This window comes from Podarcis filfolensis, assembly GCF_964270895.1.
Source record: "Podarcis filfolensis genome assembly, chromosome: 14".
NCBI lineage: Eukaryota > Metazoa > Chordata > Lepidosauria > Squamata > Lacertidae > Podarcis > Podarcis filfolensis.
In genome coordinates this window covers 51,430,893-51,457,617 of record NC_139616.1, presented here as the reverse complement: position 1 = coordinate 51,457,617, position 26,725 = coordinate 51,430,893, and the positions used below count along the sequence as shown (strand labels likewise).

The 26,725-nt window shown below is 48.9% G+C and overlaps 1 protein-coding gene across 2 annotated transcripts in view; it reads left to right on the top strand.

The window, feature by feature from the left end:
- The window catches only part of RNF216 (ring finger protein 216), a 78,400-nt gene that overhangs the window by 12,458 nt on the left and 39,217 nt on the right, over positions 1-26,725 (top strand). For both annotated transcript variants that reach the window (XM_083585635.1, XM_083585636.1), the window contains exons 4-13: positions 483-1,319; positions 5,850-5,926; positions 6,728-6,830; positions 8,485-8,649; positions 8,877-8,991; positions 10,882-11,021; positions 12,605-12,655; positions 13,899-14,036; positions 14,510-14,658; positions 14,981-15,059. In XM_083585635.1, the coding sequence (XP_083441761.1) occupies positions 483-1,319; positions 5,850-5,926; positions 6,728-6,830; positions 8,485-8,649; positions 8,877-8,991; positions 10,882-11,021; positions 12,605-12,655; positions 13,899-14,036; positions 14,510-14,658; positions 14,981-15,059 (1,854 nt within the window). The remainder of the gene's footprint in view (positions 1-482; positions 1,320-5,849; positions 5,927-6,727; positions 6,831-8,484; positions 8,650-8,876; positions 8,992-10,881; positions 11,022-12,604; positions 12,656-13,898; positions 14,037-14,509; positions 14,659-14,980; positions 15,060-26,725) is intronic.

The window sequence follows — 26,725 nt, the reverse complement described above, 5'->3', positions numbered from 1 at the left end:
CCTAGCAGAAGCAAAACAAGGAAATGCTTACTCTAAATCCTATATAGCAGTGATGGCCACACTTGGCCCTCCAGCTGTTTTGGGACTACAACTCCCATCATCCCTAGCTAACAGGACCAGTGGTCAGGGATGATGGGAACTGTAGTCCCAAAACAGCTGGAGGGCCAAGTTTGGCCATCGCTGCTATATACAGTGGTACCTCGGTTTAAGGACACCCCTGTTTACAAACGATTCAGTTTACGAACTCCACAAAACCAGAAGTAATGTTCTGGTTTGTGAACTTTACCTCGGACTAAGAACAGAAGTCGAATGGTGGAAGGGCACCGCCGGCAGGAGGCCTCATTAGGGAAAGTGTGCCTCAGCTTAAGAACAGACTTCCGGAATGGATTAAGTTTGTAAACCGAGGTACCACTGTACTTGCAACCTGAAGCAACCTTCCGAAGAAACGGCTAGCCTAACTACAGCTTAATATCCTTTTAAAGACAGGAGCGAAGAAGCTTCTGCGCTCCAACGTGATCAGACCAGCGGCTCCCTGGCAGAGTGCGAGCAAGTCGGGGGAAGGAGGATCCAAGGGCGACGTGTTGCCAGGGCCCCACGATGGACAGAAGGCGAGGACCCCTCCTTCCCCAAGGCCGCCTGGCGCTTGGCGGAACTGTGGGAAGGCCGCTGGCGTGGTGCTGGGACGGCAGGAAAGTGAGAACGAGGTCTTGGAACTGCCAGAAACCCCGGAGCCCGTTGGGCCGAGGGGGGACGGCGATGGGGCTGTTCCGGAGCCTGGTCCCAGCGTGTCTCGGATGAGAGAGGCGAGACCCGGTGGCGAGAAGGAGGTCATCAACTTGGAGGAGGTCTTGCCGGCTGATGAGGAAGGGCAGGAGCAGAGGGAGCGGGAGCTGCAACCGAGGCTAGCGCCGCCGCTCGGAGGGACTGTCCGGTGCATCCAGGAGAACATGCGGCTGGACCACCCGTATTTCCAGCCCGCTGAGAAGGACGCAGGCCCCGTGGTCAACCTCATTTCTCCCCAGCAAGGGCAGAGGGACATGGACCTGGGCCCGCTGCCCAGGGCGTACCAGGAGGAGATCCCTGGGCCTGCCTTTCCCAGACCGGAGCCGCCGCAGGACGGGATCCCCGGCCCCGCCTCCCCCCAGCTGGCTCACCCACCGGAAGAAGAGGGAGGTGGGCAGCAGGCAACGGTCAATGAGCAGGCGGGCCCCTCTTCGCCAGCCCGAGGCCCCCCCGATCCTGGTTCCAGCGATGTTCCCAAGCAAGGCACTGCTCCTCAGCTCGACAAAGACCTCTTTGCTCTTCTCATCAGGGAAACGGTGAGTGTCGTTGTCGGGTATCCTTCATAAGTGTGGCACTCATCAAGAAGAGGTAATGACAGCACACTCATTTCCCCCCACTGTGATCACTTTGGCTTCACTGAATGGGATGCACGTCATGTGAAAAGCTCTCTTTTATTGGTTTTTACACATTTTCCAGCATAACAACTCCAAAAAAAGAGAGAAAATCATGACAAATCTTTGGCTGTCACAGCCTTCGACTTCCCTCAACTCCTTCTAATGGTTTTCTAAATCCTTTTCTGGTTTTGCATTTTGTTACAATACTTATTGTTATAAAACAAATCTTACATCAATTAAACAATCCTTTTCACAATAATTTGTTAAAATCTTCCTACAAAACTTCTTGTAACCCTACAAGCAATATTAAATAATTACAATTGTCTTTCAAATACAAAATAAATTTGTTCTAGCCCTTTAGGAAAATCTGGTCCTGCTGGTTTCAAATTTTCCCTGTTAGTTTCGCCAGCTCGGCATAGTCCATCACTTTCATTTGCCCCTCTTTTGTTGGCATTGCCTCCTGCTTCCATCGTTGGGCTAATAGTATTCTTGCTGCAGTGGTCGCATATAAAAACATTTTTTTATCATTCTTATGAATTTCTGTACCTACCATTCCAAGTAAGAGCGCTTCTGGTTTTTTTGAAAATGTATATTTCAACTTTTTAAAATCTCATTATAAACCATTTCCCATAAGTCTTTTACTTTTTTACATTCCCACCACAAACGGTAAAATGTGCCCTCCTTTTCTTTACATATCCAACATTTGTTATTTGTTTTATACATTTTGGCTAGTTTTACCGGTGTTATATACCATCTGTACATCATTTTCATTATATTTTCTTTTAAAGCACTGCAGGCAGTAAAATTTATTCCTTCTTTCCACAGTCTCCCCCAATCATCTATTGGTATATTGTGTCCTATATCTTTAGCCCAATGTATCATATCTGATTCCACTTCTTCATCTTTCATGTGGAAAGCTCTTGCCCATGTCAGCTTTCCATGTGCTGCCCTTGTCTGTGTGCCAGGGATTGGTGCACTGAGCAGATGGGCAACAGATGTGAGCAAATGCGTGAGACCAGGTGCACATGGAAAGCCCACGTGGGCCACATCTTGTATAAATCCTTCCTCAATTGGGCAGTGTTCAAGCCTCCTTCCTTCAGCGAATCTTTTGAGTTTTTGCCACAAGATCCGTGTTTGTGGTGCAGAGGGTTTTGCATCCTCTGGCTTACAGAATCGTAGTGTTACAGACAGTGGTAGAGTGGGGTCTCCCATGGGCAGGCACACTAATTAATAAAAAAATTAAAAAGTCTGGATTAATAACTCTTGTGTGTTGCAACACATTTTGCCAGAGTGTAGGCCAGGAGTTGGGGGCCTGTGGCCCCTCCAGATGTTGTTGGAGAGCATCTCTGATCTCTGGAAGGTGTCGGGAACGAACCCAGCACCACAGGGCGGGGACTCCTAAAGTGACTCTTTAAGAAGGATGCTTCCTTGCCACACACTTTTTTTTTTTACAAAAAAACATCAGTGCTAAAGACAGATACAACCTTCTTTATGTATGCTACAACAGCAGCTAGAATACTCATCGCAAAGTACTGGAAGACACAGGATCTACCCACACTGGAAGAATGGCAGATGAAGGTGATGGACTATATGAGCCTGGCAGAGATGACGAGCAGAATCCGAGACCAGGGAAGAGAAGCGGCGGAAGAAGAATGGAAAAAGTTTAAGGACTATTTAAAGAAATATTATAAAATTGGAGACAGTTAGAATGATGTTGGACTAAAATAAATGGTTACTATTAGTAATGATTATGACAAAGAGAATAAGGGTGATTAGCATAAATTTATAATAAAATAAGGTAAGATTTCGCTGAAAAACTGTAAGAATTTGGAATACAGAAACGGGAAGTAAGAGGAGGTCGAGGAAGAAAGGTTTAGAAATTGGGTTATGAAGTGGTACGTGTTTTTTGTTTTATTATTGTTGAATGTTTGTTTATGTATGTCTTGTTTCTGTTATATAAAAAATTGTTTAATAAAAATATCTTTAAAAAAAAACAAAACAAAAAAACATCAGTTTTGTGAAGTGAAACTGGTGTTGCTTACCGGTTCTGGTTGATTGGTACTTTCTTCTTTTTTGGCTAATTGATGACGTAGCTGCCTAATTGGGCCTTTATTGCATTAAACTAACGGATCAACTAAAATTTGTAGCTTCATGCACAACATTTATGGCATATCTTTAGGCGCCAGGCACAAAGGTTTCTCTTCAACGAGGCATTTGGCCGATTAACATTCTATGGATTTTTAAATACATCTGTGGGAGGAGGGTTATAGGTTTGTTTTGCTTTTGTTTTATCATGTATTTTGTGTTTTATATATATTAGTTTTAAAATACAAAATTATAAAACATACCACACAATTTATCACAAATACATTCTTATTGGACTTCCATCAGCACCTCTGATAATCCTCTGTCTTATTCACTTCTTACGCATTTCCTAACTTAATATTGCCTTTACGTTCTTAACCTATCCCATCTCCTTCTTCATTTTTGCAATATTTCTAATATTATTCCTCACAGAGCTTCTTGCAAACCCACAAATGTCATCTGATCATCACAAATACCGTAGTTTTCGCTTCATTACACGCATTTTTTTCCTCCTAGAAAGTAAGGGGAAATGTCTGTGCGTGTTACGGAGCGAATGCTTCCCTCCTCCGTGGTTTCCAGCGGGAGAAGAGCCGCTGAATGGGGAGGAGAGAGGGACAGAGTGCCTGCTTCTTTAAAGGAGCAAAGCGGGAGGGGAGAGTGTAAGCGGCTCCTGTCCGGTTGGCTCCTTTAAAGCAAGCAGGCTCTCTGTATCTCTCTCGTCCCCACTCAGCGGCTCTTCTCCCGCTTTGCTGGAAATAGCAGGAAAGATTTTCAGCTCGCTAAGTGGGGGAGGGGAGAGAAGCAGGGAGGGAGAGAAGCAGAACCTGCTTGCTTTAAAGGAGCAAAGCGGGAGAGGGGAGGAGCTGCTTACACTCGTGTAAGCAGCTCCTGTCCGGTTGGCTCCTTTAAAGCAAGCAGGCTCTCTGTATCTCCTCCCGCTTTGCTGGAAATAGCACGCTAAGGGCGGGGGGGGGGGAGGAGGGAGAGAAGCAGAACCTGCTTGCTTTAAAGGAGCCTACTGGACAGGAGCCGCTTACACTCGCAGGCTCTCCGTCCCTCCAGCAAAGTTTTTCAGCTCGCTAAGGGGGGGGGGGAGGAGGGAGAGAAGCAGAGCCTGCTCCACGAGTGCTCCTTGTCCCTTGAGTGCTTTTCCTTCCCTCCCCACTTATAACGTGGTTACAAAGCACAGATCCACATGGATCCTCAGGATGTTTGCACTGGGTCACACCAAATTCACCATCAGATCACATAGTATGTCCATGGCTACAGTTTGCACCAAAAAAATCATGCACCCACTGTTGCCTGGGGCCGCAGTGGTGCAAAAACGTGGTTACAAACATGGATCCTCAGGATTTTTGCATTGGGCTACCCCAAACTCACCATCAGATCACATGTCTGTGGCCACAGCATGAACCACAAAAATCATACATCCACTGTTTCGTGTAGAATATTTTTTTTCTTGTTTTCCTCCTCTAAAAACTACATGCGTGTTATGGTCGGGTGCGTGTTATCGAGCGAAAAATATGGTACTTTTCAAATAATCCGTAAATTTACTCCAGTCCTCGGTAAACTTCTGGTTCCGCCGGTTTCGGATCCTTCCTGTTAGTTTATCAAGTTCCGCATAGTCCATTAATTTCATCCTCCATTCTTCCATCGTTGGTAGTTCTTCTTGCTTCCTGCTTCCATCTTTGGGCCAATAGTATTCTTGCTGCCGTTACTGCATATAAAAAAAGCTTACATTCTTTTTTATTTATGTCATTTCCAACAATACCCAAGAGAAATGCTTCTGGTTACTTTATAAATGTATATTTCAACATTTTTATCATCTCCCAGAAGCATTTCACCTTTTTACATTCCCACCACATGTGATAAAATGTTCCCTCTCTTTCCTTACATTTCCAACATTTATTACTTACTTTATACATTTTTGCTAACTTTACTCGTGTAATGTACCATCTATACATCATTTTCATCACATTTTCTTTTAGCGCATTACATGCAGTAATGTATTTTGTGTTTTCGTTTTGTACTTCTATGTTGTGAACCACCCTGTGATCTTCGGGTGAAGGGTGGTATACAAATTTAATAAATAATAAGAATTTGCTCAGCATTTCATTGCATCTAGTCTAAAGGTTTCTGATAAATTACATTTTTACAGGAATGCTGCTTTCTTGGCATATTCACACAACTGAGTGTCCTTTGCTGGTGTATAGGTAACACAGTGGGAACATTTCAGTCTAAAACCGCCACTCTGTTTGCATGGAAATATTATTTCCAGCTCTTGTCACCATAAAGGTGAAGCTTTTCTTGAACTGCTTCTCAACCAAAATGTGTGTGTTTTGTCTCCCCCCCCCACCCCAAATCCAGGAAGCAAGGTTCCCAGATGCAACCAGAGAGTACATTGAGGATCTAATACAGAATAAAAACTGCTGTGACTTAAACATGTAAGTATGGAAGCTTTTGTGGCACACTTACAAACCAGCTAGTAGCGATACCCAAAAACTTGTGGGTGTGTCCTGCTCTCATTAACTGGTCACGATCTGGAGCAACCATTATGGCTCAGCCTACCCAGGCTCTATGGGTCAGCATGGCACATGGCCGCTTGCCAATCCCGTCCTTATTCGGTTATCTTTTGCGAAAAGAGTCAGCAGCAAAACAGGTCCTGCTTCTTTATAGCCTTCTCTGTATTCCAGGCTTATTTTGCTTCTTGGTTACCACGGGGCCAAGTTAGACATGGCAGCAGAGGAAGCCAGGATTGGCTCTTTTGTGTTTTACATTTGTGAGAATGGGTTTAAACTTGTTCTTCTGATGTACAGCTGGGTACTCCTTCCCCGTTTGGAAAAACTCTTGAGTACATAAAAATGCTTTCCTCCTTTTGAGTTCCTTTCCCCCTGCTGCTGCTGCTGCTGGGTCTTTCTTGCCCCTGACTCTTGCCTGCACCCTGTTGCATCCAGCTCTCTGTTTCTTTCATTTGCTGCTGCTGCTGTTCTGAGGGCGGGTGGGGAGGGCTATATCTGCCTGCCAAGCCCCCAGGCCAGCTTTCCCCATCCTGGTGCCATCTAGATGTTGTTGGATTCTAACTCCCACCAAGCCCCTGAGCCAGCACGGCCAGGAATGGGGGCAGCTGTAGCCCAAAGCACCTGGAGGGTGTCAGGCTGGGGAAGGAAACACAAGTGTGTTGGGAAAAGCTGTGCCAAGTAGGTTGACAGCCCCGGCCAAGCAATGGTCTCCTCTTGCTTTTGCAGACTTTGTAATTTTCTTCTGGAAAATCCAGATTATCCAAAGAAGGAAGGCAGAGTGGTTTTAAATCCAAATAGCAGCCTCCTCTCCAGCCCAGATGAGACAAAGGTAAGTGGCAAGTTGTAAGGTTAATCAGAAATTATGAGGTCCCTGCAAGGAGGCTATTTGATGTATGTTAGGCAGGGTTCAAGGGACTTCAGGGAAGGGGCAGAGGTTAAAAGGTTGAACTCGTAGCACACACATTCTTGCCAGCTGCTGTGAGGCTCAATCCATCTCTTGCCAGAAGTCCTTCCTCAAGGGAGCGGAGACCATGGTCCAAGAGGCCCCTCCTGACGGCACCACCTGTGCAGCCAGTGCTGTACTTCCAATTCTTTCCTCTCTCTTCCGGGCCGCGGCTTTCAACAGGAAGGAGGGATGAAAAAACCACCTGTGCCCAAAGCCTCTTCAGCTTCCTGCCCAGAGTCTCGTAGTCCCTTTCTATATGTCGAAGGCTGTGTGTGGCCGTATCATGTGTACCCACGTGAATCAGAAGGAAGGGACTGTGGTCAGTGGGCTTTATAAGGCTTGGCAACTTCTTTGTCACATCGTGAATCTTTGCACCTGGAAGACAGCACACCTCCCGTGACATCCTGTTACCGCCTCACTCCTGCCTCTGGCCCCCTCAGTAGGGAGTCCCCTACCAGCCCCATACATCTCTCCCTCCTCTGGAGAGTGGCAGGGATCATTCTGTATGCCGTCCCTTCCAAAGCCACCTTGGGAGTGTTCTAAGGTCTGCAACTGCTGCTCTTGCTCCTCTGGCCCAGAACCAGATTGCTGGCAGGGTAGGAGTTTTGGGCCTCTAACCTGGACATATATCTTCCAGTCCCTGCATTTGGGCCAGTATAATGAATCTTCCCTTCTAGCCTGTTGGAGCTTATCTGGATATATATTATGAGGATAGGTTACAGGGGCAGGAGTCTTATGGCTCAAGAGCTTCCTGCTCCTTCCTCTCAAGTTGCCTTTTCTAGACTACAATTCCCTTTATCTGAGATCATTTCATTGGAAGGTAGCAAGTGCAGATTATCGGCATACTCATCCACTGTCAGCCTTGGATCCGAAGGGCTCATAGGTCAAGAATAGAAAATGCCCAGTTCACTACCTTTTAACCTCACCTCCATTGCAAGGTTGTGTCCATTAAACTTTAATTAGTTTAATGTTAAGTAAACGTCCAGTGCGCTTCCAACGCCATAAATCTTATCTCAGCAGAGAATTTCGTGCAGCGGTTGAAGAAGGCAGGAGAGTCAGTACCTTTCAGTGAAGAATCCTGGAGCAAGCACTTTGGAACTCAGGAAAAAACTTTATTTACAAAAGAAAAAACCCTGGCGATAAAGCACACATGCTTTTATCTCCGGTATAAAGAAAACTTTACTCTAAACTTAACTCGTATCAGCAAACACGCCCATGGCCACAAACTGAGTCTGCGAGTCAGGTCAAGGGGGAAAACACACGGGTGAACTGACTATTTATACAAACTAACTCACATTCCTGGATGCTTAATGACTTCCAGCTGCTCAGTGATTAGAGCGACTTGTTACCTCTTAACCCTTTAGTACCAACAGGTTGTTTTGAGAATAAATGTGGGTGGGGGAGAATCTTGAGCTTGCTGGAGGAAAAGTGGAGTGAAGCTTGAGTAATAATCACGGTAAGCTTCCAAGGCCAGCCGAGTGTGCGCTGACTCTTTCCCCTTGCCTCCCTCCCTGTTTCCCTTTTTCTTCTTTCTTAGGTGCCTAAAGTGGACTACTTTGACTTCTCCAAACTTGAACCACTTGATCAGCGCTGCTTTATCCAAGCGGCTGATCTCCTCATGGCCGACTTCAAAATGTTGAGTAGCCAGGACATCAAGTGGGCGCTGCATGAGCTCAAGGGACACTATGCAATCACACGAAAGGTTCCTTCCCTTCGTTTCTTCTCCCTCTTTCCCCCCACCCCAAACTGCTACAACAGTTTACTTGACTCAGTGTTGGAAGGGAGATGTACAGCCTGAGCGTGTAAGAAGTCAAGCCCGCTGAGGCACCAAGACATTATTATTAGTAGTAGTAACAACCGCCGCCACCACCATCATCATTCTCCCTGCATATTTGTGTTTCCATCTTGACTCGCTGCCTTTTCATTCAGGCCTTTTCGGATGCCATCAAAAAATGGCAAGAACTGTCTCCTGAAACCAGCGGGAAGCGGAAAAGGAGGAAAGAAATGAACCAGTATTCCTACATAGACTTCAAATTTGAGCAAGGTTGGTAGCTGCTGTTTGAGCAGGGTCTGCGCTGGCTCTCAGGGGCCGCCCAGGCTCCATTCAAGCTGCTTCTTGCTGCAATCACTGTGTGTCAAAAGTCAAGGTGTATGGGAAGAAATGAGCAGCAGCACCAAGATGGCTGGGAGAGGATTCGGGTTGTGCTCATGCACACCCACTCTGGGGACAACGAGTGGGAAGGAGGGAGGGAGGAGCAGGAGACCAGGAGGCAGCTCTGTCTACTGTGTTCAGGTTGGCTCCATTTGACTACTATTTCTCCTTGCTGCTGCTGCCGCCTCTTCCTGCTCCTTCACCCAGGGAGCCTCCTGTCTTGGCAGGCCTGTCAGCCCCCTGCCCCTTTCTGCAGCCCCCCAGCTCCCATGAAACAGGAGCACTGAGTGCCCGGAATGTGTCTCTGTTCTTTCGCAAAGGGATGGCCTTTACCCCTCCGCCTCGGCTGATGCTCAAGCCATCTCACAAAAGGGAGAACCTCACAGCAGACGTAATGAGCACACTTATGTAATTTGGTTGGGTTTATTTCATTTGCTATAACAAAGGAACATGGCTTTTGCCTGCCAGGCGCAAGGTTGAAAAGAACTTTCAGAGGACTAAATCATTTTTCTTTGTGGAGATGATCATGTTATTGGGGAAGGAAGGAAGGGAGGGATTCGTCATTGCAGATATGATTGTTGGGGGATTTTTGTTTTCTGCGTTGTATTCCCTGTGAAACAAAAAAAAAAGGCACGTGAATAGACAAGACTTAAAGAAAGACATACAAACAGCAGCAGTAGAGCACCCAGAAGCTGTCAACTCAGCAAAAGCTTTGCTATGTAAAATAGTCCTTACCTGATGCTTTAGAGATAGTGCCAGGTATATGTGCTTGGGAGAGCATTCCACAGTCTGGGTGCCACAACAGAGAAGGCCCTGTCCCTGGTAGCCAGCCATTGACGTTCCAGTGATGAGGGCCTCTGGTACATGATATCTGCCCACAGTCTCTGATGATTGCCTCCATTCAGAGGACAGCAGTCCTTCAGGTAGGCTGGGCTCTGTGAATTGTGCCTGGAGGCAGATTTTAAGCTGCACATGGAGGCTTGGGAGGTGCCGGTGCACCCAGAATTCAGGGACAGGTCCTTTCCATGAAAAGGCGCATCTGAAATCCCTTGTAAGTCAGAAAAGGCAAAGTGTGCCCCATCCTTGTGAACTTCCCCTGAGTGGGTTGCAGAATTAAGCCCCCAGGAGCTTAATTCCTCTGCTTTTCACATCACTGGGTTCAGTGATCACACCAATCAACTGCCTGAAAAGAACATGGCTGGCAGCCTAGTTCATGGCTCCATTGGTGTCATGGAAACCTCTTAACTGCAGCTCTTAATCTTGAGGGTGGCTGGATTGTGACGTGGTAATTGCAAGAGTGGGGTGCTGCTTCCATGGTGCCTCTCCTCCTGCTCCTCTCTGTGATCCTGCGCCTCTGCTCCTCTGCCTGGGGCAGCCCCATTTTCCGCAGTCACAGGGAGGGAAGGGGGTTGGGATGAGCCACAGTTGCATCCTCATTGGCTGAGGCAAAGTTGTTGGGGTGGCTGTTTTTTTTTTTTTTACCAAAAAATATTTTTATGGAGCTGGGGCGCAGTTGTTGGAAGAGGCCGATTCCTGGGCAACTGTGAATTCTGGTAATGTCAGCAGCCCGTTGCAACCCTGTGTTGTCAGGCCATGACCACTTCCCACACCCTGCTGGAGTTTAGTCGGAGGGGATGAGATAAGAAACCGATGAGGGTTGGTTTATAAGGGGATGGTGCATTGCAGAGGGCCCTGTTTTCGTGGGTGGGCCCCTTGCTCTCCTGTTTCCTCCTCATTAAGGGCCATTTGTTTCTTTGTTCGGTCTTTCCAATGGCACTTCAGGCGACATGAAAATAGAGAAGCGCATGTTCTTCTTGGAGAACAAGAGGAGGCACTACAGGAGCTACGACCCATGCGCTCTCCTGCCAGCCGTGCAGCTGGAGCAGGAGTTCTACGAGCAGAAGATCAAGGAAATGGCAGAGGTGAGCAGAGTGTCCCGTGCAAGGGACTTGGGGCTCTTTTGGCGGCCAAGACACCAAACAGTGTTTCTCAAATTTGGACCCCCAGCTGCTGTTAGACTACAACTCCCGTCAACCCTGACCACTGGTCCTGCTAGCTAGGGATGATGGGAGTTGTAGTCTGACAAAAGCTGGGGACCCAGGTTTAAGAAACAATGCTAAGGCGAGTTCTTCCTTCTTGGGCACCAACCACTAATATTTGGCCTGGGGATTTGGGCATGGCGATGGCCTGGATGCTGCTCAGTCCAGACAAGACAGAGGTGCTGTGGATGGGCTGTTCATCCACATGGGTGAATGGTATTCAGTCTGTCCTGGAGAGGGGTGATCTCCCCTGAAGGATTAGGTTTGAAGTATGGTAAGCACTTTCAGGTCTAACATTTTCATTCAAAGCTATATAGCTTCTGTAATTTAAAGCAGGCATCCCCAAACTCAGTTCTCCAAATGATTTGGGACTACAATTCCCATCATCCCTGACCACTGGTCCTGTTAGCTAGGGATGATGGGAGTTGTAGTCCCAAAAAATCTGGAGGGCCAAGTTTGCGGATGCCTGATTTAAAGCATCTTTTATCAGTTTCTGTTAATAACATCTGCTGCAGCCTTACTTGTATGGAAATAGTACAGCTACAGTTAACCATGCTCTGGCAATTTCCCACTTAGACTGCTGCAATGTGTTGTATGTAGGGCTGCCTTTAAAACTAACCCGGACACTGTAGTAGGTTTGAAACAGAGCTGCAAGTTTACTGGACTGGGCTTTTGAGTTACGCCCTGGTTGTGCTTCCAACTGGACCTGGGCCCAATTTTTTAAAATGGTGGATTTAACCTCCAAGCCCTCAATAGCTTGGGCTGCCTGAAATATCTCCACCTTTTGCATATGCCTCCCTGAACCTTAAGATCCTCTTCAGAGGCCCTGTTCCAGGTGCCCCTACCAAGTTGGGTGGGTGGCTGCCATGGAGAGAGGGCCTTTTTGGTAATGGCACCTTAGCTAAGGAATCTCCTCCCCAGAGGGGCTTCTTTAGGAGCTTTCCAGTGCCAGGGGAATACCTTCCTGTTCACTCTAGCTTTTTGGAATCCAAGCTACAAAACTATTTTATGCTGCCTGTATGCAAAGAAGCTTCTCCTTGTTGTCTTATTTTTTAAAATTATTGAGTTGCTTCTTAAATATTTTGTTGTAAGCTGCCCAGGAGGAGTTTATTGGTGGACAGCTTTGTAAATCTAACAAAGAACATGTTGTGGTGGCCCCATGCTTCATCTAGCAAGCAAGCTTGCTGAATGTGCTCTGGGGGTGCCAGGAGGGTCACCTAACACAAAAGCCACAAGGTGTGGACAACCCTCTTTAAATGCTCATGAGAATACACCTGGGAATTACCTTGGCTGTGTCTGACACGGAGCCATCCTTAATAGTCTCATCACACCGCTTGAGAAGGTTCAGTAGTGAGAAGGTTCAGTAGTGGTGATTGTCCCATCGCATTAGAAAATGGTGAGCGGCTCATCCATTCTGGAGGTTCTGTGTTCATAGCCCTGAGTGTGTTTCCTTTTTCTCTTGCCAGCATGCAGATTTTCTGCTCGCCCTGCAGGTAAACGAGGAGCAGTATCAAAAAGTAAGTAGCTCCGTTACACACAGAGACACAGAGAGAAATGCCATGCCAGACTTGTACTGTTAATTTTAGTCCTGTTTGTTTATTTTACTTCATAGAATTTATTCACGGCTTGATTGCAACCCCCCCCCAACAAAAACACACAACAATCCAACAACCTCAAAGCGGTTTGCAAATACAAAACAGTAAGATGAGGAAAAAATTGCAACTCTATTTTAAAACATACAAAAGTTAAAATACTAAAACAGAATAAAATTGCCTCAACTTTCTAAGCATCTGGGTAGGCTTGTCTAAAGAGGAATGTTTTTATTAGGCGCCCAAAGGAGTGTGGGGAAGGGGCCTGCTTGATCTCAATAAGCAGGGAGTTCCAAAGTGTAGGCACTGCCACTCTTAAGTGATTGACTTCTTACAAAGGCAGAATGGGGATTACGTGGCCCCTGTAGAAGTGCCACACCCACCGATCAAGGCAGCTGAGTGGGCACATGCTAATGGAAGCTGCTCATGCAATCAGATATGCCTTAGAGGGGCTTTCCCCAGTGAGATTCTCTCCAGATCTTCTAGATCACATAGAAACTGTAGTTCCACACATGGAAGGTGCCAGGTTGAGGAGTGTGGGGCCCTCAGGTGGTACAGATGCCTGCGTGAAACTGATGTTTGGCATCTGGAATACAGGTCAGTCGGCTTTCTGTGTAACGATAGTGCTATGTGCTACAATTTGATTTTCAGTGGAGGAAATCTGCTGAATCTGACTGCTTGAGTTTTACACTGTGAGAACAGGATACTGGACTGTATAAGCCACTGGTCTGACCCAGCAAGCTATTCTTACATCAATCAGCTGTGAGGTTGTAATTTTCTTAACCTTGTTTTGCTGCACAGAGCTCCTTGATCTGATCAAATTTCATACCTGATGTATAAAGCCTGCGTGTGGCTTTCTCCTAGAAGCATCTGTGGTGCAAAATAGTGCCTGAGCTATTGGTTTGAAGCCATTGGTATGTTTCTCATACCGCCAAGTGCAAAGTGCTTTTCCGTGATGCACTTCCATGCAGGGGGCGAGTGAGCAGTGCAGCCCGGAGGGGGGCCCACTTGCGTGGCCTCCCTCCCTTCTCCGCATCAAGACCCAAGCCGTTTGCCTGGCCTGCAGGGTTTTCCATGCAGGATCATATTATGGAAAAGGGGCCTTCGTGTGCAGGACGGCCATCATTGACGGCTTGGAAGTGGGAATTAACCGTGAGGCATTGACTTGCAGAATGGCCAGATGATCGTGTGCTGCTGTTGCTTCGGGGACTTTGCGTTTGAGGAGCTGACTCAGTGCGCCGACGGACATTTGTTTTGCAAGGAGTGCCTAATCAAGTATGCTCAGGAAGCAGTCTTTGGCTCTGGCAAGGTAAGGAAAGAGATCTCCTGGTTGCATGAAACGGTTGAGATTTTCAGGCCTTCTGACTTTGTCTTCCTTCACGTCATCCACTGCCGGTTTACTCTTGTCTCATCCCGCTCCTGGTTTTCAGCTCTGTCCACATGGCATCGTTCATTGCGAGCTGTTTCAACTGCTGCTGCTTTTTTTGGTCAAGTGTCTTGTGTTGGTGTGAGTTGGACAGTCCTGGCTGGGTGACATCCTCCGGCTGATGATGACGCTTGGAGGATGAAAACATTTTGTAGCTTAGCAGAAAGTTCCACCGTGATGCATGTGCAGCCTCCCATAAGAAAATGATTGCAAAATAACCGCCTGTCCCCGTTCTATATCCTAAATGTTTCAAAACAGCTCTGCATGTTGGAATGGTGCTGTATAAATGACTGACAATTAAACAGCGCTGAACTTGCTGTAATCTTAGCCTTTCTCTGTCTTTCTCCGGTGTCTAGTCGGAGCTCAGCTGCATGGAAGGGAGTTGTACGTGCTCATTTCCAACCAGTGAACTGGAGAAAGTCCTTCCTGAAAACATCCTGTGTAAATACTACGAGCGGAAAGCAGAGGAGGAGGTGGCTGCTGCCTGTGCGGATGAGTTAGTCAGGTGAGTCTAGCTCCTTTGGTCTGAGCCTCCTGGACCATTCTGAGGTTCCCAGCCGCCTTTGGCCAATTCACACATTGCTCAGCAGCAGCAGATGCTAGCTTAGGATCACATGCACACACAGTCCTGGCTCCGTGCTGCAGCCCTGGGGAAAACCAGGTTGATCCCATGTCTGCCTTGCGGTAAAAGGTGTGTGTGGTCTACTCTCCTTCAAAGTTCTGCAGGAAAGGAAACAGAAGATCAGGAGAGTGAGGGAGACTGGCAGCAGACCCTTGAGCGAGACGTTAGTACAAAACCCTCAACTCCACTCTTCCTTGGCCCACAGGTGTCCCTTCTGCAGCTTCCCAGCTCTGCTGGACAAGGATGTGAAGCGGTTCAGCTGCCCCAACCCTCGATGCCGGAAGGTAAGAGGTGGATTTTTAATTTTGCGATTGGCTGGCGGTGCAACAAGGCAGGCGGTATTTGAAGAAACAAGGCTCTGTCCACTGCTGCCTGGTTCACTGGTGGGTGCAGTCCGTGTGCTACGCAGTGCACCCTGGCCTATTCCCACGAGGCTGGATTTTGAGCCAGCCTGGTGCTGCTCCTGCTTTCTGGCTGAATTCTGCTTCTCTGCAGAGGCACAGAGTGCTGAGCCGGCAGCATACTGGACGATGTGGGTCTGCGTGTGCGGACATGACTGATAGCTGCAGCCACTGGCATAGGAGGAGCCCATCTCAATGAACAGCAACAGAAATTTGCTTGAAACTGAGAAAATATGAGAATTGGAATATTGGAGGGTGAGAACCACTAGGTGGTGCCATTGGTCTGTGCAAGGCCAGAGTTAATCCTGTGTAAGTCTCTCTCTTCCTAGAAGCGAGACAGAATCCATGGGTCTCTGCTGAGCTGGAGACCTTCAGAGCCTTTTGTTTAGTTGCCTGTCACATTCAGGCGTTACTGCTGCAGGCCTTCATCCAAGGAGTTCCCCTTGCAGCCCTGGAGAGAGCGCAGTGTGCAAGAGATCATCCGTTGAACTCCTAAATGTATGGGTGTCTGCTGAGGTCTCTCAGTTCCTGGAATGCCCCAAGGCTCATGATCTTGGGCACACCTTGGGCATACACATGAGGAACTGTATTTTCAGCAATGTGGAGTTTTACGCGCAGAGTGGGCTTGGCGGCCTTGCTAGAAATTCGTTGTGGTGACCATCTTTTTCTTTGGCTTACCTGTCCCTCGCATGATGTCTGTGTTCTTTAATTTCTTTGGCCAAAAAGGTGAGGAAATGGCTGTGAACTATTGCAATTACTTTCTTATTTGGTGTGGAAAATTCAGTTTCTAAAAATGCATTGCGTTACAGAATTTGTAACCGCGGTTTGCTTTTACATCCAAAGCTACTGTAATGAGCGAGGATTGAAACATGATTTTTGGCACAGTTTGGACATAGCAAACTCGGATTAAGCCGGGAAGTAAATGCTTCCAATATCCTCCTGCCCTGGCAGAGCGGGAGGAAGCGTTGCCTTCTACCAGTTGATATTTAGGGCATCTGAAAATTAAGTACGTGGCTGCTGTGTAGCATGGCCCATGACAAGAGGACATGCAGTTGGGGGGGGGGAGGTAGTGGGCAGCTGAAAAGCCCTGATGCAGCAGTGCAAGGCAAGCAAGTGTTTGCTGAAGAAGCTGCCTTCCCTGGGGACTTCCTGGAAGAAGGTGGAGCCAGAGGCTGTCTGCCACTCACTCCCCTCTTAGCAAGCGCCAAAAGCAGTCTTGCGGTTACATCCTGGGTTGTCTACCTGGGGCTCATGTTGTGATGTCTGAATGGACCCCTAGATGTTCAGCCGGGACTTCCATTACAGTGGTACCTCGGATTAAGTACTTAATTCGTTCTGGAGGTCCGTTCTTAACCTGAAACTGTTCTTAACCTGAAGCACCACTTTAGCTAATGGGGCCTGCCGTGCTGCCGGAGCACAATTTCTGTTCTCATCCTGAAGCAGAGTTCTTAACCTGAAGCACTATTTCTGGGTTAGTGGAGTCTGTAACCTGAAGCGTATGTAACCTGAAGCGTATGTAACCCGAGGTACTACTGTATATTGCTGTTGGTCGCTGGAGTGGGGGAGGGTGTGGTGGTTAAAAGCTTCATTTATCAAACACCAACAGTCATGCACATGCTACTTAATGTCTCGTGCTGTACGTGGACGTCTTTAAACTCCAAAAGACTTGCCTCCTGACGGCTTGCATTCTTCAAATGCATTTACCGTATTGCATCAATAATAATGGATCTAATGGCTGGTAACTGAATATTGGAACTCCCCCTCCCCACTCCTTGGGTAGTAGATGCTTGCTTGTTTAATTTTGTCCCTCTCTTCTGCCAAAGAAGAATCCTGCAGCAGTTTACAGGTCCCAAAGAGAGAGAGAGAGAGAGAGAGAGAGAGAGGAGAGAGACAATCCCTGCCATTAGGCATGTCACAAAAGGAAAACAGATTGGGAGGGAGAAGGAAAATAGAGTACAAGTTCTAATGACCAGGTGGAGTGGAAAAGTTCAAGGCGAGGTGGCACCAAAATGTGGTTGGTCTCCTCTCCTCCCCTGCTGCTTGATGCTGCGAATGGCTGTTGCCAGGAGGGAGGAGCCTGGCTGCTCAGCAGAGCTGGTGGTTGCCAGCCCCACAAAAGGCAAAAATGCTGTGGCCGTGGGCAGGAGTTGCAATTGTACCAGTGGTCGCAGCCATGTCAGAAGTTTCCAGGCAGGAGTGGCTCCGTCTGGCACCAGTGGCTTGCGGTATTTTGATTTGCGACGTGTTCAAATCAAACTCCACCAAGTCCTGTTGTTAATGGAGGAATCCGAGGGCTCCCTTGGGCAAAAACAAAGACACCAACCAGGACAATTTGGAGCAAAACAGCAGCCTGTAGGCTTGGCCTTTATTGGAAACTGTCGCGATCAGACTCCCACCCACAACAAGATGAAGCAAAATGGAAGTCCAGAACAAAAGAAGACCCCAACTTTTATTAGTTACTAATCCCCCAAACTACACCCCTAAGACTACATCACAACTACATCACAAAATGGAGGAGTTGAGGGAGGAGTTGTGGTGGTAACCTGAGGGTCCTGTCACCTGGCTGGTTCCTCCTTTCCCCCCCTCCCCATGAGTACTTTCCAGGTGACAGAGGGGAGTTTGCAGTTTCCTGCCCCCAGAGGGAAGAGCTGATCATTGCCCTTTGTTCCAGTCTGTGCTGAATCCACTCCCATATGCAAGTTCTTTGTGATCTTGATAGTCTTCTGTCCAGGACCATCAGGGTTGGCATAGCAACTGGGCAGGGCTCCTGTGGATGTGCTGGTATGCTCAAGGGATTATGGCTGCCCTGTATCAAACCTTCCCCATTTTGTAGTCCTTCCTTCATGGAGTAAAATAAAAGTGGAACGGTGCAGATATAATGTATGGTTGATTTTCTATGAATTTATAACAGAAGCGTAGCGTATGTAGTGTGTGAGTGTGAGTGTGTGTGTCAAATTTGTACAAACTGAATGATTGGGGGGGGGGTGTTTCCTGCAACACTATCAGCCACGGTAGTTAAATAGAACCTTCTCTGAGGTTCTGATAAGCCTGAGGACTGGAAAGTAGACGATGCAACACCAATTTTTTGAAATGGGATCAAGAGAGGATCCTGGAAATCGCAGGCCTATAGGCTTAAATGCCTGTTTCAGGAAAACAGGGAGGCTCCAACATCTGGGATTTCTTAGATTAGCGAAGAGTTGGCATTATAAAACGATGCCTGGTGTGGAGAAAGGGGATAGAGAAAAGTTTTTCTCCCTCTCTGCTAACACTGGAACTTGTGGACGTCCTGGGAAGCTGAATGTTGGAAGAGTAAGGACAGAGAAAAGGAAGGACTTCTTCATGCGGCACTTTGTTAAACTGTGGAACTCTCTCCCACAGGAGACAGGGACGGCCACCAACTTGGATGGCTTTAAAAGAGTCAAATTCATGGAAGTGGAGACCACTATCAATGGCTACTAGCCACAATGGCTTTTCTTCCTCCATGGGAGAAGGCAGTTTTACTTTTGAGTACCACTTGCTGGAAAGTGCAGGAAGGGCTCCTGCTTGGCTCCTGCTTTGCAGAATGCTAGACTAGAAGGGCCATGGGCCTGATCCAGCAGGGATCGCCTTATGTTCTTACTCTCTTAAGTCAGTTGCCTTTGTGCCTTACGTATTTGCAAAAAAGAAAGACCGCCTTCTGGTTGTCCACACTTCAAAGCTGAAGTCAGAACTTGGCTTTCAAGGGAATTTCTAGATACTGTTTTTTTCCCCACCCACTTCCTTGCTTGACAGCTGCAACCCTCTTCCAACCCCCTGGTAAATTTAGAAGCCGTTTAACCTCTTAGTTCTCACCCCCTATGGATGCTGGCGGTTAAGCAGCTTGGCTACCGCCCCCCCCCCCCGCCATTTGCTGCCCCAGATGATTGGCTTGGACACAGGGCACACACACGCCTGCTTGTTTCTTAAGCAGGCGGCGTAACTTGCTGACGGTGGCGGTTTATTTGCCAGGATTGTCTATCCCCTTGTATATTATGGGCAGAGGCAGCTGTCTACTCTCCTTTGCAGTCTCAGCACAGGACGCTGCAGCGATTCCAGCCTCGGGAGGTGAAAGATCCTGTTGCCATGGTAACAACCCATCCTTGAAGGAGTGCACAGCATCCCTTTGGGTGCACAGGGAACAGAGGCAGGTCAGAAGGGTGAGAGGCTTGGCTGCCTGCTTCTGCCAGCTCCCTTTTTGGCAGCCGAGCGCAATGAGCTCTCCTTTCCTCTTGGCCCCTTAACCAGAACAGAGATCCTCAGAGATTAATACTTTCCCTGTTTTTGTCTCTGAAATCTTGATGCTATTTCCACCTACCTGCACAATCTCTCTCCCACTCTCAATCCTGCCTCCTTGCATTCCCTCTATATAAACCAAAATAAAAAATGGGCGGGGGGAATAGACATTCTACATACAATCACCTAGGTGGGTGGTAGATGCTTCCTAAGAGATGGAGAAATGCTTCTCTGCTCCTCCACAGTGTCATCATGCCAGCCTCTAAGCTGCACGTCTTCTCAGGATGCGAGTGTTGGAAGGGACCTCTAGCCCAATCCCTTGTCATTGCAATAAATCGGCTGCGCTAGGCACCCCGGCGGGTGACCACCCAGCTTCTATTGAGAAACCTCTGGATGAAAGGTCCTTCCACCCCCTGCTTCTTAGGCACGCCTTCCCAAGGCTGATTAGCTCATGCCATCGGGACGCGCTTCCTAAAGTTTCTCAAAACCCCGTTATTGCCATTTGAACCAGTTGTTTCGGGTCCTTCCCGTCCATTTGGAGCAACAAGGAACAAGTGCCATGTTTGTGCCTCTTCTGCTCCCTCTGCTTTCTGATGCTTGTGATGCCGCAGTTGTGTCCTGCCAGGAAGGGAGTCTGAATGTCCTCCTTGCTTAGAATAGAGGCAGGCTGGACACTTGTTGGAGATGATGGGAGTTGGGGTGCCCAGCAGCCCCCCAGTTCTCCATTTCAGTAAAAGAAAAGATGGCTGGTATCATCCATGATTGATTTGCTTGAGAGGTTTCTATGTTACCTGTCATGGACTGGTTGGATGCAGAAGAGTGATGGGAGGCTCCAGCTGGAGAACCGCCAAGAGAACCTCTAAGGGAAGAAAGCTCAGAGCCTGGGGGTGGTGGTGGTGGGATGAACGGGGTCTTCTCTGCAGTGACTCCCTGTCTGTGGAATGCTCTCCCCAGGGAAGTTCGCCTGGCACCTTCATTATACACCTTTAGGCTCCAGGTGAAGATGTTCCACTTTAACCAGGCCTTTGCTTAACCGATCAACATCCTATACCCTTTAAAAGGTGTCTCTTTTTGAGTTGTGTGTGTGTATTGGATTATTTTTATTTTTGTTGTTGTGATTTTTACTGTGAACCGCCCTGAGACCTCTGGGTATAGGGCGGTACAGTGGTACCTCCGGTTACGAACTCTTCTGGTTACGAACGCTTTGGGTACGGACTCTTCTAACCCGGAAGTAGCAGCTCCTGGTTGCAAACTTTGCCCCAGGATGCGAATGGAAATCGCACGCCAGAGGCCCCTTTAGCGAAAGCGCGCCTCAGGATAAGAACAGTTTCAGCTTAAGAACGGACCTCTGGAATGAATTAAGTTCGTAATCAGAGGTACCACTGTATATAAATTCAATAAATGAAATGAAGATGTTGAGTGGCCAGAGGGAGAAGAGGGAGCAGACTGGGAGAAGGAGGTGTCGGAAGCTGAAGAGGCAGCAGGGCTTAGTGAGCTGGGAGAGGCTGGGGCAGAGAGAAGTCTAGAATCAAAGACCGAAGCAGAGGGGCTGAGGCAGAGATGAGGCAGGCTGCTGAAGAAGCCGGGGAGATCTCCCTACTGCTACTACCTGCTCCCTCCATCCCCCAGTCTCCCAGAACCAGAAGAGGTATGAAAAGGGAGAAGCAATGAAAGACAAGACGACAGAGTCTTAGGCTGCTGGGGGAGAAGTCTTAGGGAGCAGTGGTAAGTCCTCGCATTGCTTGCTATGATCACTAGGCCTGCACTGTTTTGTTTCTTTGAATAAAGGGTTAACATCAACTGGCACTGGGTGCTTTGTTTTATTGCTGACCTAGGCTTGACTCCAGCTCCTGACCAGGGCCCAGGGTGGCCACAGCACTGAAAGCAGAAAGCAGCTGCCCTTCCCAGCTGCAAATGTCTGAATTGTCTCTGTAAATGATAACGTTATTGAAACACGCAGAGAGCCTGGGAGGAGCAACTCGCAGCCAGAACTCTCAGATTAACGGCTCACAAAGGGAAAAGCTTGGCAGGACAGTGTGACCTTCGCTTGCTGCCCGGAAGCATGAGCGCATGAAGCTGCCTCTTGCTGAGTCGGGCTGGGGGTCCGCTTCCCTCGGGGTCTCCGGCAGGCCTTTCGGCAAGATCCTCCTGCCCCGTGTTCCTTGTAGCTGGGAAGATGCCAGGGAACTGAACCCGGGGCCATCTCTGGGCAAATCGCCCTCTCTGCCCCTGACCTGGGGCTGCTGCCCAGCTCCCTGAGATAGACACCTACATACTGTAGCAGATAACTGGCATGGAGCAAAGGGCAAAGCAAAACACCACTTTGGAGATGTCCTCAGATGTGGATATTTCTCTCTTATTCCTCTGATAAGGGCAGGCCAGCCAGTGTGACAGCCTCTGCTACCCTTCAGAGGTTTTGTCCTGCAGTTCCCACGAGTTGGCGTTGATGGGAGCTGTATTCCAGAACAGCGGGAGGTTGGTGAAGGCAGCAGTGGAGTCTCAAACAGGGCTGGCCTGCACCTTCCTGTCAGCAGTCTTTTTTAAAAAATATATTTTTATTAATTTTTACCTTTAAATTCAAACACATCATTCACCTCCTCATTTAGGATTCTATGAGTCCCTTGTCTTCCCTCCACCCTTCCATGGTTAGCATTGTCATTCTTATTTTTCATCTGCTTGTCTTATTTTCTCTTAATTCGTTAAAAATAATAGTCCATTTTCCCATAGTTTTTTGTACATTACAAGCATTACTCAGCAGTCTTCCTTGGCCAGATCATCCCCTCCCAGTTCTGAGCACGGGGGCCATTGCTCAATACCCGTTTTGCAATTCCCCTCTTCCTCCCGTGGCCTTAGAGGCATCTGCCCATTCTTGCTCTCCTCTTCCCCTCTTGCTTTCTGGTGACACATTTTTGAACAACCCCCGTCCGGCTTGCCCTCTTCCTGAAAGCTTTGCTGATGGGGCAAGAATGGACATGCTCTGTCGCCAGCTGGTTTCCAATAAGAGTTGTGTGTTGTTCATGGCGCTTGGCTGCCGCTTGCCTTCTGGCCATCCTCTGGGCGGTGAGGAGGCTGGTAGACCCTTGACATTGCCTTCATTTCTTCCCTCATGGCTCTGTGCAGCTTCGCATGCAGGCCTGGCCCATGACATTTCCCCCGTCTTTGGCTTTTCGGAGGAAAGTGAACATCCTGAGGTTGGGAGGGGGAAAGTTGTTCTGATAAGCCGGTGGACTTATCTTCAGTGGCACCTAGAAGGGACCCCCATGAGAGTCTCTTGTGTCTGTCCGCAGACCCATTCTCTGGGGGGAAGAGGGCAAGTTCTTCCTGCAGTGCATCAGGGTCCCTGGATGCCATGCCTTGTTTTCCCTTCTTGCATGGGCATGTAGGCAGCCACTTGGGTTGTGTGTGTGCATATGTGTGTGTGCTGATGCTGCCCCCAGCCTAACAAAGGGGGTGAAGTTGGAGGCTGTAATGCTTCTGAATGCCACGAGAGGAGAGTTCTCTTGCGCTCTGGTCCTCCTTGTGGGTTTTCCCATTGAGGCATCTGCTTGGCCGGAAGGGACACTGAGCTGATCCAGCAGGGGCAGGCTTTTCTCTCCCCCTTTTCTGCGTCCCTTACGGCAGCCCATTCATCTTGTTCCATAGAGCTCAATGGAAACCATTTGCAGGTAGCTACTCCCTCGATTCTCTCCCTTGGTCACACGAGAGTGTGACACAGCCTTGGGGCGGGGGCAGGGCTGTGGGCATCACGCCGGCAGCATTGGAAATAGGCACCAATCCATGTGCTGCTTGCGGTGTTTATTCAGCTCCCGCCAGTAGCTTACTAGGCGTTTTCAGATGCAAGCCAGGGGTGTCCAGCGTGCGATGCCTCCGCTCTCTTCTGCCCCCTCCGACTTCCTTCCTCTTTCAACGCCTAAGTGGTGGTCGCCCTTCTGAATCGGGTAGCGAGGAACATGCTCCATTGACTCCTTGCCAAAACCACAACAAATGGCAAGTTTCCGCTGCCGTGTCTCTCTGCTCTTGCTGCTGCTGTTGCTGCTGCTGTGTAGGCAATTTTCATTTTTCTACCATAAAAGGGCAGTGAAAACTCAGCTGCTGCTGCTGCTGCTGCTGCCTCTGTGTTTTTCAGCACGGCGGGTGAAGAAACGAAGGCAGAGAGGAGACCGGGCAGAGGGGGGCAACTGTGCCGCTGGGGCTGGTGCGGGGCTGGTGCAGGCCTGTGCCCCTCTGCACGCGGCTTGCCAAGGATGGCATGAGAGGAGGGCTGAGCTTCTCCAGAGAGACGCTGCCTTGAAATCTGTGGGTTTCCTGAAACAGGGAAAGTCCCAGGCCTGCCCCAAGGAAATGGGTTCTGCAGGCAGGATAACCCTGGCAAATGAGGTGCATTTCCTGTTTTGGGTGGGAAGAGGCAGATGGGCACCAGGGACTGTGCAGTTGTTGAGGCCTCGGTGTTAAGCCCCTGGGAGACCTGTGGAGCTCCCCTCCGACTTCTGAAGGCATCTTAACATTTCCTACACATGCAGAGTTGGTGAGCGTAGCGCCCAGGTCTACAGGAAGTCCCAAGTTTGCTTCTAGCCTTTGCTGTGAGCTCACTACGTAGTCTTAGGCAAGCCACATTCTCCCTGTCTGCTTCAGGGCCACCCCCATAAGCAGTGATGATACTTCTCTGCCTTGCAGAGTTGGGCAGTGAGCAGTGGTTGTTTGCTGTGCCTGAGCAAAACGTGGTCCCCTAAAACTGGGTTTCCTCTCTGAAATGTGCCTCTTGGGTTCATCTTGTGGCTCCTGTCAGCTTCTGGGGAACCAGATCAATCTCGTCCGCAGGGAATTGGAGGTGCTGAATCAGCACAAAGGAGTCCATGGAGTGGGAGGGGAAGTGTTTGTAGAGGGAGACCTTCACTGAGTGTTTTGCGAGTGGAAGGCTTGAGTTGAAAGGCAGGCTCTCTCACCCATCGCCGCCTTCCAAGAACTGAGCTACCTGCTCAGAGCAATTACCTGGTGCCACCTTCCTTGGAATCCACTCCTTTCTAGCCCAAACGCTTCACTTAAAGGAGCGTTTAATGATGCTCTTTCCTCCTTTCCCCCCTGCATCCCATTCCGCTTCCTTCTGATATGGTACAGTCTCTGCAGGCTGCACCATGCTGTTCTCCTCTTCCGACTCACTTCAAAGGACAAGGGAAAAGTCTATTTGGATTCTTCCACAATGGAGCTGCTTTTGAATCCAGGTTGCATTGGAAGCCCAGAAATGTTTGATAAATGGGCTCTCTCCAAAATGTGCAGTAATAAAGGAAAACATATTTGGGAACTGGCTTCTCTGCAAGAAGGCAGATGTCTCCCTTGACTCTTGTCTTTTCTCCTCTCTCTTCAAACCCCCCCCCCAATTATCTGTGGGTTCTTGTTTACCCACAGCTTCCAAAAGCAGGAATTCTCAAACCACTGGTGTAAAAATAGACGATGCAAGTTTGGGAATCCAGCTCCCTGTTCTCCCCCCCCTTCCTGGCCTTGTGCCCCTGCCATATATAGCCATACCCTTCAGTCAGAAGATGCTGCTGCGTTATGCCTGTCAGCTTGGAAATATATCCATAAGAGGCCATGTCTGTCTTTCCAGCTTGAACCCCCCCCCCCCAGGCAAGTTAGAACAGAAATTGGGCGGAAATTCTTTTGTTGCAGGCTAATCAGTCAGAGGCTGTGAATGGGGTGGGGGGTGGATGCGGGTGAGTGGGAGGGGAGGATAATGCTTTGGCCCCACCTATGGCCCGTCTAGGCTGCCCTTGGCGTAAAGGTCCCCTACACCTGGTCACAAGGCCTCTGTTCATCATGAGGCTTTGGGTTTACATAAAACCAGATTCCCAGATAAGGGGGGGGGGTGTTGGAAAGGGGTGGGCATCTCAAGTCCGACCCTTTCCAACCTCTCTAGCCTTTTTATTGGCTGGGCAATGGGTTAAGTGTTGGGGTCTGGCTTTTGAGACTACCTTCTGCAATGCCCCAGATTGCTGTTGGATGGAAGATGCGCTCAGTCTGTCGGATGCAGAGAAAGCTGCTTAGTTCCGTCTCTTCTATAGCAGCTGGAACGTGCCTTTTCAGTTGAGATTCCTGCATTGCAGGGGGCTGGACTAGATGACTCTTGGGGCCCCTTCCAACTCTACAGTTTATTATTCTATGATCCAACTCGTTGACAGGTGCACCATTTCCTCATGGCCTGCCATGCTAGTCTGTACAATCTTTGTTTGAGCAGAGCAACAGGCATGCTGAGCCCGACCTGCGGCCTAGAGATTGTTTCCAGAGCAGAGTGGGAGCATCTGCAGAGTCGCCAGCAACCGCTCTGCTCTGGTTCCTGTATTACCTAGGGCAGAGGCATGGCGTCCCCATGGCCCTGCAGGTGTCTCTGGACAACAACTCCCACCTTCCCTGTCTTTGGCCAGGGCGGTTGGGGTCCAGCGTCTGGTGGCCCAGGCTTGACCTAGAGCAAAGCCATTTCCGTTGGGGGCAGGAAGTTAGCAGACCTTGTCCACAGACTTCGTGGAATGGGCAGCTTAGGTTGGGGCTGTTTGATGGCTTGATAGCCAGACAGCAGTCCTTCTGGTCCCCGATCCTGCTTCCCTCTGTGGCCCTCCACATGCTTCTGGGAAACCCACAAGGAAGATGTGAGGGGCAGGGCCACGCCACATGGACATCACGCAGAGGCAGAGCAAGTTCACCACAATATGCTCAGCATACAGCTCCAAGCCATTTGCTGCGCCCTCAACGAACCTATCTTGAATGGCACGAGTGTTTTGGCACACACTTGGTCTACACCTAGAAACGTAACGTGTGAAGCCGCTGGGAGAGTGCCTCTGTGTCTGCCTTTGGGGCAGTGCCTTGGGACGCTTGGCCTTGTACGTGCAGCCTCAAAGCAGCGCTGGTCAGAGGCTAAGTGCAGGCCACCGTGCCTGATGTCCATCTTGGAGCCTTTTGGAGTTTGTTTCCTAATTTGGTCACATCATGAGCCAGGCGATCTTGCCTAACCTCTTCCTTTAGGGCAGCGGGTGGGTGTGTTTGTGCAGGGAGGAGAAAGCCTCCCTTTAACATTGGGGAGGACAAGAGGAAATGTTACTCATGGGAGAGGACCTCAGGGTTTGGTCTTGCTCCGAGTGGAATTAACTCTTAGGAGGTGCTTTTTGCGACTCAAAGCCATCTGCCTGCTCAGCACCTCACCCTCCAGTTCTGCAAAAAACACAGAAGTTGCCTGGGGACAGGGGGTGGGGATGCAGCTGGACCAATTCTGGAGGTCAGAGGAGCTTTTCAGCAGCCAGAGTGTAGTGACT